The sequence below is a fragment of the Mandrillus leucophaeus genome, unplaced genomic scaffold, assembly GCF_000951045.1.
Source record: "Mandrillus leucophaeus isolate KB7577 unplaced genomic scaffold, Mleu.le_1.0 Scaffold77, whole genome shotgun sequence".
Classification (NCBI taxonomy): domain Eukaryota; kingdom Metazoa; phylum Chordata; class Mammalia; order Primates; family Cercopithecidae; genus Mandrillus; species Mandrillus leucophaeus.
In genome coordinates this window covers 3,205,449-3,214,302 of record NW_012108363.1, presented here as the reverse complement: position 1 = coordinate 3,214,302, position 8,854 = coordinate 3,205,449, and the positions used below count along the sequence as shown (strand labels likewise).

Here is an 8,854-nt window from a genome sequence, read left to right as displayed (position 1 = left end):
AAAAAAAAAAAAAGGTATTGCAATGACATGCACAGAAAAGAACATACACCAAAATGTCAACTGAGATTGTTTCCAAGTGGTAGGATTGTGAGGGGAATTTTACTTTCTTCTATTTGCTTGTATTCATTTTTGCCATTTCCTAAACAAATGCTCTGCGTGTGTGTGTGTGTGTGTGTGTGTGTGTGTGTGTATAATAACTCAAAAAGAAAAAGAGAGAACAGCAGAGTCCCAGTGTCACCTCTTTCTGCCAGGTGCTCAGACATACCAGAGAACTGTTGGCTGCACTCCCTTTACCCGAGGGACTGTGTGATTTAGGAAGACAAAGAAGTCAAGGGCAAGGGCACAGGGCCAGCTCCAAGTCTTGAATGTCCTCCACTCCCTTAGACAGCACAGGCTTCCCTAGCCAACCAGGGTGCCCAGCCAAGTCCCTTGCCTATCTCATGATCTGGAGGCCCTGGAGATTGATGGGGTCCACCCACACCCATTTTCTCCCTGGGACACCTGGGTGGCAGGTGGGGCAGGGACTGCTGTCGTGGTTTTGCAGAGGCAAGGAAGCCTTCAAAGGTAATTTGCTTCTGCCACAGATAAGGCGCACTGAGACCGTGTCTTGACTGGGTATTGTGCACACATTGAGCATTTTGGTATTCTAAGACCTAAAAGACTCAAGCGACAACGTCAAGTGCTGGTTCAGTTTTGTCACCAGCTTCCTCCAGAATACGGGTGAAACATTGCAGTCAGTCTCAAAGCTAGACACTATCTTGAATGGCAGCCCATCTTGTCCCCCAACCTCGTTTGCGGTTTTCCATTCTTCCCAGTCCATCTTCCATCCTCTGTATACACCTTCTAAGGCAGCTTGAATCACCTCTGCAGGTCAGACTGCAGGAAGTTTCTCCTTATTCTATAAGCCCCCACACCTTCATCTCCAGGAAGGGGTCATGAGGGCAGACTGCTTAGGGTCTCACTGGAAGAACACTGCCATAAGACAGCCTTGCTATTAGAGGAGGGAAGAGCTTGTCAAAGCCAGCATTTGAGTTTGAAAGGCCTGAATGACACATTCCTGTAACTAAGTCGGGCAGACACATCCCACTGCCAGAGTTTGGAACACTTTCTTTTTGGTAGATCTGGGAGCATCTTGTGATTTGGGGAGGACTTCCCCTTGAGGGATGCAGAAGCTCAGAAGGAGGGGAAGGGAATGGAAAAAACCAAGTGGAGGATGACCCACCCAAATCCATGAGCCCTTTGTTGAGTATGGACCTTGGTCACTACTTTTTATTTTTTTAGAGGAAATCTCACTCTGTCGCCAGGCTGGAATGCAGGGGCGCGATCTCAGCTCACTGCAACATCCGCCTCCCGGGTTCAAGCCATGCTCCTGCCTCAGCTTCCCGAGTAGCTGGGACTACAGGTGCATGCCACCACGCCCGGCTAATTTTTTTTTGTATTTTTATTAGAGAACGGGTTTCACCTTGTTGTTCAAGATGGTCTCAATCTCTTGACCTCCTGATCCACCCACCTCGGCCTCCCAAAGTGTTGGGATTACAGGCATGAGCCACCGTCCCCGGCCAGGTCACTACTTTCTATAAGGACACAGATGTTCAGTCTTGAAGTGGGGAAATTTGAGGGATTTAGGGGAAAGAGTGAGAAAAAATACCGATGTTGGAAGAGATAAATAAAAGGGTGTGCAAGCTTCAGGAGTCACTAAAAAATGGTGCAGTTTTGACACAGGGGCTGAGGATGAGCTGGGATGAATTTCTACTACTTATCAAGCTGTCAGATTTGGCAAGAGCAGGGAGCCCTGAGGTGTCCTTTTCCCTGGCAAGTTAGGGACAGGCAATGGCAGAGGCCAAATCACTTGAAGGGAGAGGCACCACACACAGGTGAGGCCCAGGCATAGCCACCCACCAGGGCCAAATAAAGGCGACCCTGGCCTAGGCATTAGCCCTTTCCAATGCCCAGAGAAAGGCCCGTGCCCATAGCAGTCAGCTTTCCAGGGTGGTTTAGGGAGAGCACATCCCTTGGAGAGTGCCATAAAACAAACTAAAACACAAGAGCCTATAGTGTCATGGAGGACAGAACCTTAATTTTCCCCTGCTTTGTATTTCCATTTTTTGTTAAATTGGATACTTTTAAAATGAATTTACGTTCAAGCTTTGATACAATCTGCGGTTTCATCTCAGACACTTATTCTCTGAGCCTTGAAGTTTCTTGTCTGTAAACTGGGGTTAATCCCAACACTAGAGCCGAAGTGAGGAGTAAATGAGATAATATATGTGAGCATGCTGGCACACTGCCTGAAATCTAGAAAGTGCTCAATAAACAGTAGCCACTAGCATAACCATCACTAAACGAAATGTTTGCTGTTCATGTTTTGGAAGATCTTTGCATAGATTCAGTCGCAAATCCAACATCTTTTATCTGTCCACTGGTTTAAGAAATGTGGCTGGGAGCAGTGGCTCATGCCCGTGATCCCAGCACTCTGAGAGGCTGAGGTGGGTGGATCACCTGAGGTCAGGAGTTAGAGACCAGCCTGGCCAACATGGTGAAACCCCCTCTACTAAAAATAGAAAAATTAGCTGGGTGTGGTGCGCACCTGTAATCCTAGCTACTCGGGAGGCTGAGGCAGGGGAATCACTTGAACCCAGGAGGTAGTGGTTGCAGTAAGCCAAAATCACGCCACTGCTCTCCAGCCTGGGCGACAGAGCAAGACTCCGCCTTAAAAAAAAAAAAAAAGTGGTCTCACAGAGCTGAGGTCCCCTAAACGTGCAATGAAGTAAGCTTCAGGAAGGGGAAAAAACGCATTAGGTGGCTGGTTGCTCTGCAGATCTCAAGTCTGGAGCAGGATGAGAAGACCCCTAAGGTATCACATGACTCCCATCCTGGGAGAAGGTAAAACACCCAGTGGAGGAGAAGAGGGGAGTCCCTAGAGCCTAGATCCCTGGAGCCCAGGGAGATAAAGTTACCAGCTCATGTCAAGCAGAGCTTATCAACATGACTTTGGGAGGGAGATTTTTTCCCTTAAGAACTCCAGAAATCCCTATATTCAGAAAGTCTTCTACACACTCAAGAAGCCTTAAGTTACAGTGGTGTCTCTGTTTATTAACATAACTACTTCCTTCTAATTAGAGAGTGAAGATTATGTGGAAAATGGGCATAAATCAAAAGGAGAAGAGTGCAAGTTATATCTACTCTGCTGCTCAGAAAATTCAGGAAGAGAAACGGGACCTTCTGTTAGAAGTCTGGGAGGAATTAGCTACATTTCTGTTATCTGGGCTTGACCTGCAGTTATTTTCCTAAGATCCTTAAGCTGTACTTTGGTCCAGGCCAGTAAATCCGCCCTTGCGGGTAATTGCTTTTCTAACTTCCTGTCCCACGTTACCTGACAGGAGAACATGCAGGTCTGCAGGAAGCTGGGGCAGCATCCTCCAGCAACCAGATCCTGTGCTGGACACCACAGCCAATGTTGTGGCCAGACACACAAAGACTCTACGGGACTGGCCAGGGGCATCCCCTGGCAGATGCGGAAGACGAGATGAAGGACTCCCAGGAAGCGTCCCTGCACACAAGCATTCATTCAGCACTTCCCAGAAGAGTCCATTTGGGGCTGTCTCACTCTTTTGTGCACTCACAATGCCTGTGCCTGTGTCGGGTGAGGCGAGGGACACCCTGAGGTCCCTCTCTGACTCAGATACTGGTCTGGGAATGCCAAGGTAACAAGGCACACCTCATACCTGCAAGGAGCTCACGGTCTAGTGGGTAGGACAAGTCACTATGCAGGGTGACAAAGATGGTGAAAGAAGCAAGGATGAGGGTGGGGCCAGGACACATGACAAAGGAGAGGCTTGAGGGACAAGGAACGTGGCCCTCAAGCTGCGTACCATCTAATGCTCTCATTCCATCATGTGTAACCAGCACTCACCAAAATCTATTAGTTCTTGGATTCAACACTCTATTAATTTTAAACTTAGGTAGATGCATCTTTCAAGAAAAAAACAAGTGGCCCCGAGTTTTAATCTGGACAGACCTGGCATAGACTTGGTTACCAGAAAAACATCACTAGCAGCCTCCTCACTGGTGACACCAGCCTGGTGACAATCTGCTCCTCCTTTTGGCTCAGGGAAGTGGGTCAAGGGGCACACACGTAGCAGGTAAGAAACCCCACATCCCTGTACTGGCTGGCACTCCCACCCCCAGCAGAAAGGTCAGAGGAGAGGAGGTGAAGGGAGCGGGGTTCTAGGTGGGCTTCTGCAGATGCAACAGGAACAGGAAGAAGGATCCAAGGAGGAATTTAACGGCTGAGCATGGGATAAAGGTGGCTGGCTGACAGAAAGGGGAGGGAGAGATTTCTCCAGAGAAATTTGGACTGGAAGAGGGTTCAACTCCCCGCATTCACCCATCAGGATGCCAGGCTGGTTAGAGGGTCTTACTGATGGGGTCTCACCCCTGGGTCCCAGCCCTCAGCAGATACATGATTTTTGGCAAACTGGTCCCTTTCCCGGCTTCAACACCATCACAGGACCAATGGTCCAACTGGCGAACAGTGCCTTTCTCACAAGGATTACCTATCACGTGTGTGGACCCCTTGGAGGGTGGTCACAAACCCTAAGCCTTACTCTGAACAGCACTATGGGAACGGGCTATCAGTGTCTCACAGCAACCCTAGGCGGAGAGGACAATGCCTGCCAAGTACCCACCCTGCACCTCACACTGTTCTTAAGTTCACTCACTTAATTCTAACATTGCTGTAAAACATTTCTCCCAGCTTACAGAAGACAAAAGCGAAGACTGACTTATTCATCCTCCTTGTCATTCCATACACATTAGGAGGCTGTGTTCGAGGCACTGAGGTCCCCACACGGAACAAGACAGACACAGACCTCTTCTTGTGTAGCATGTATTCTAGTGTGGGAAGAAAGGCAGCAAACAAATGAAAAATAACTTCAGGCCAGGCGTGGTGGCTCACGCCTGCAATCCCAGTAGTTTGGGAGGCCAAGGCTGGCAGATCACGAGGTCAGAGTTTGAGACCAGCCTGATCAACATGGTGAAACCCCGTCTCTACTAAAAGTACAAAAATTAGTTGGGCGTGGTGGCACGCGCCTGTAATCCCAGCTACTCAGGAGGCTGAGGCAGGAGAATGGCATGAACCTGGGAGGCGGAGGTTGCAGTGAGCTAAGATCGCGCCACTGCACTCTAGCCTGGGCAACAGAGTGAGACTCCATCTCAAAAAAACAAACAAAAAAAAACCCAAAAAAACCCAAAAAAACAAAAAAAACACTTCAGATCCTGGTAAATGATTTAATAGAGTGACATGGAGAGGCGGCAATAGATTAAGGGAGACAAGCAACCATGTGACAGTCTGAGAAACACAGAATCCAAAGAGAGGAAAGAGCCAGTGTAAAGGCCCTGAGACATGAACAAGTTTGACTTGTTCCAGGAACAGAAAGGAGGTCAGTGTGGCTCAAGAGCAATGGAATGGAGGGTAGGGAGCGGGTAGGAGACAAGGTCAGAGAGCAGGCCAGAGCCAGGCTGTGCTGGGTATTCCACACAGTGGTAAGAACCGGGAATTGTAAGTGCAGTGGGATGACATTGGAGGTCTTTAAGCAGAGAATGACACAATCTAAATTCTGGCTATTCTGGGAAGAATGGAAGATGGGGCCAGATTTAGAGAGGTTAAACGAGCAGATCAGGGTTTTGCTTCCATCACTAGTGTGCATGCAATACGAAGACCTGTTTCCACGGTGTCAAGTTTTTGATACCCTGTAGTATGATGCTAGACTGGAATCTCGTATCTGACAAAGTGGGGCTCCCACTGTCTCAGTGATCTCAGTTTCACCTCCTCTGTGGGTCACGTGAGGATAACTGCTTGTGGTTGTATGGTAACAGTTACACAGCATATATGTAAACATGCTTTTTATTCATCTGGCAACATTCAACAAAGAGTGAGCGTCTCCTGTGTGTCAGGCACTTGTAAAGTTGTTCTACAGTGTTAGAAACGTTATCAGAGTAGACCTTTGAGGAAAAACAATTATCCTATCTGGCAAAAACAAAAGGCCAGCCCTCATTCCTCGAGGAAGGCGAGGCTAGTATGGCTACTAAGTTCCCCTAGTCTTCACTCTTCTTGCCAAACTCCATGAAGCCAAATTTTTGAAGAAGCATTTTCTTCTTTGAAGAGGGAGAGGAAATAAAGGAGAACAATAGCAGTATTTTGAGGAGATGGGACATTATAACCAAAGGAACTTGGGATTTGCCCCAATAAGTCCAGCTTTAAGTCAAGGTTGACCTTGGCCATCAGTCCTTGGGTGAGTTTTCTACTTCTAACCTGCAAAACTGGGACAAACCCATCTTCTCTCCGAGGTGGGGAGCCCAATAGTAAACTGATATGGCACTATGACATGACTATAGCAGTTCATGGAGAATTGTTTTTCTTGTTTCTTTGAGCAGCTAAAGGAACATTTAGGACATCCTCCCTTATGTATAAAAGGTTGGGCATTCTCAGGTAACTAAACAAATGGCATTTATTGCTCTTAGAAATCCTTCCCTCTAGAAAGGGGCAAATCAGGTCGAAGTCGTTCCTCAGAAGCTATGAGCAAATATGACAACCACTTGAGTCTATGATAAACAAAGAAGCTCAATTTCCACAGCAGTCCTCACTAGCTCCATTCAGCCACCACCTCCAGAAAAGGGCCAGGACCATACCCCTATCACTTTCCTTCCTTTTCAACTGAACCAACAAGACCTGGATTTTTTCTTGTCCAGATGCCTAGAATGTGCTACAGCTTGGCCACTCTGTTCTGGGAAGAAGACCAAGGGAACAGAGGAAAGCTACAGCCTTGCCGAGCAATGCAGGACAGAGACAGGTCAGCAGGTACAGAAAGAAAAGAAAAAAGCATTAATTGGACTGGAAGACAGCTACTCAATGAGGACAAAACACTAAGTAGCTGGTGACCCTTTAAGCAGAGCTCCTCCAGACACTCGAACAAATGCACTGACTGTGAAACCTGTGTGGGGACTCAGGTACCACACTAGGAAGACCTTTTCCTCCCTGTATTGGGCGCAATAGTGTCCCCCCAAATGTCATGTCAATCTGGAACTTCCTTCAGAATGTGACCTTACTTGGTCTTTTCAGATGTAATTAAATTATCATGACATCACTTTGGGTTAGGGTGGGTTCTACTCCAATGATTGGGTATCCTTGTAAGAAGAGAAAACAGACACAGATAGAACCATATGACAGTGGAGGCAGAGACTGGGATGATGTACCTACAAGCTGAGGAATGCCAAGGATGACCAAGCACCAGCAAATTTAAAAGGAAGAAGGAAGATCCTCCTCTAGAGCCCTTTGAGAGTCATGGTCCTGCTAACACTTTGATCCGGGATCTTCAGCTTCCAGAGCTGAAATAAATTTCTGTTGCTTTAAGCTCTCCAGTTTGTGTGGTCCTTTGTAATGGCAGCCCTAGGAAACCAATCCATTCACTACCTCACACCTGTTCCCCAAGTCACCCCTTGCCAGTCTCAGCCCAGGGGCTGGAGGCAAGACACACAGGCCATGCCTCCAGCCCACCTGGACTCTTCCACCTTCCCAATGCCCCTCAGCCCTTCTCTCCTTGAGGGGAGGGGTGTGCAGGGATCACATTTCAGCTGCTCCCAACCACCTTCTGCCACCGGAGGCAAACTGGCAGGGGAGTTTTTGTTTTCTTCCCTCAGCCTCCCAGGTTTGTAGCCTCTTTCAACTACACTGGTGTTCCTTAAATTTCATTCGGTCCCATTCTAGATATACACATAGATACATGTGTTTGGCCATAATATTCCTTGTACTACCACTTACCTTTATATAGCGTCACTACTTTTATGTAAATAAATTTGCTCTAAAATAAACTGCTATATTATTATTACAATAAATGGAAAATCGCAAATGCAGAGCTTGCTAGATATATACACATTCTTAAATTACACATTAGAATGAATACACAATATTTTTTAAAGACCCCTTCACATACGGTTTAAAATAACCTAGGGTGGCAATACTATAGGAAGTACTGACTTAGTGGTACAGTGGCTATCTCTGACTAGTTGGCCCAGAGTTCTGAGCTCCTTATCAGAAAAACCAACTTCAATCTCTCCAATCTCCAGTCTCTAACCCCCGCCCCCCAATTCCGCTCAGACACTCCGGGAGAAGGTAAAGGGTAGGAGGAAAGAAAGGCACCCAGGAGTTCTGAGTTCTCACGCAGGCGACCTGAGAACACGAAGTCGAGACCGAAGAAGACTGTACCCAGAGTGACAAGGGCAGGGAGGGACTGACCTTCTCGCGCAGGGTGCAGTGGACGTCCGAGGCGACGCGCCCTTCCCACCACGGCTCATCCATCATCGCGTACGCAGCGCCGCTATCCGAGGCTACCCGGCTCTCAGGGCGCACCCTGCGTGGACACGGGCAACTTCAGCGGCCAGAGCGCCCCCAGCTCTGACCCCCGGTGTCCCTATCCTCGCTCGCCCCTGACCCCGCGTCCGGGCGGGCGCCCCCTCCTGCGCCGCTCAGAGGAGCTGGCGGTCGCCTCCCGTCCGGGGAAGGCTGCGGTGCCCCCTCCCCTCTGCTCACCGGACACAGGGCGATATGGAGCTGTGCAACAACTTGCAGAATTTTTATCTTCCCTTTTGCAAAAGTTGCAGAGAAAGTTGTCGACTCCGCTAGCTCGCTCGAGGCTGGGGCTCTGGCGGCGGCCACCGGCTCGCCGTCCCCAACTCCTCCCCCGCCGCCCAGCCTTTGTCCTGCTCCCACATCCTGCCCTCGAGCCGGGGCGAAACTCACGCATCCTCTCTGGGCGTGGGGGGCTGCGGGCGCCGGGCCCCTCCCAGTGCCGAGCCA

The 8,854-nt window shown here is 48.8% G+C and overlaps 1 protein-coding gene across 2 annotated transcripts in view; it reads right to left on the bottom strand.

Moving 5' to 3' along the window:
• The window catches only part of CCNJL (cyclin J-like), a 73,985-nt gene extending 65,131 nt beyond the window's left edge, over positions 1-8,854 (bottom strand). Inside the window, exons 1-2 of one of the 2 annotated variants that reach the window (XR_001004523.1) lie at positions 8,798-8,854; positions 8,294-8,408 (exon numbers count right to left, since the gene is read on the bottom strand). Coding sequence is in view for 1 of the 2 variants with exons in the window: in XM_011966675.1 (XP_011822065.1) it covers positions 8,294-8,359 (66 nt within the window). In the remaining variant the exon portion in view is untranslated. The remainder of the gene's footprint in view (positions 1-8,293; positions 8,409-8,797) is intronic. The other variant, XM_011966675.1, reaches the window with a different exon arrangement.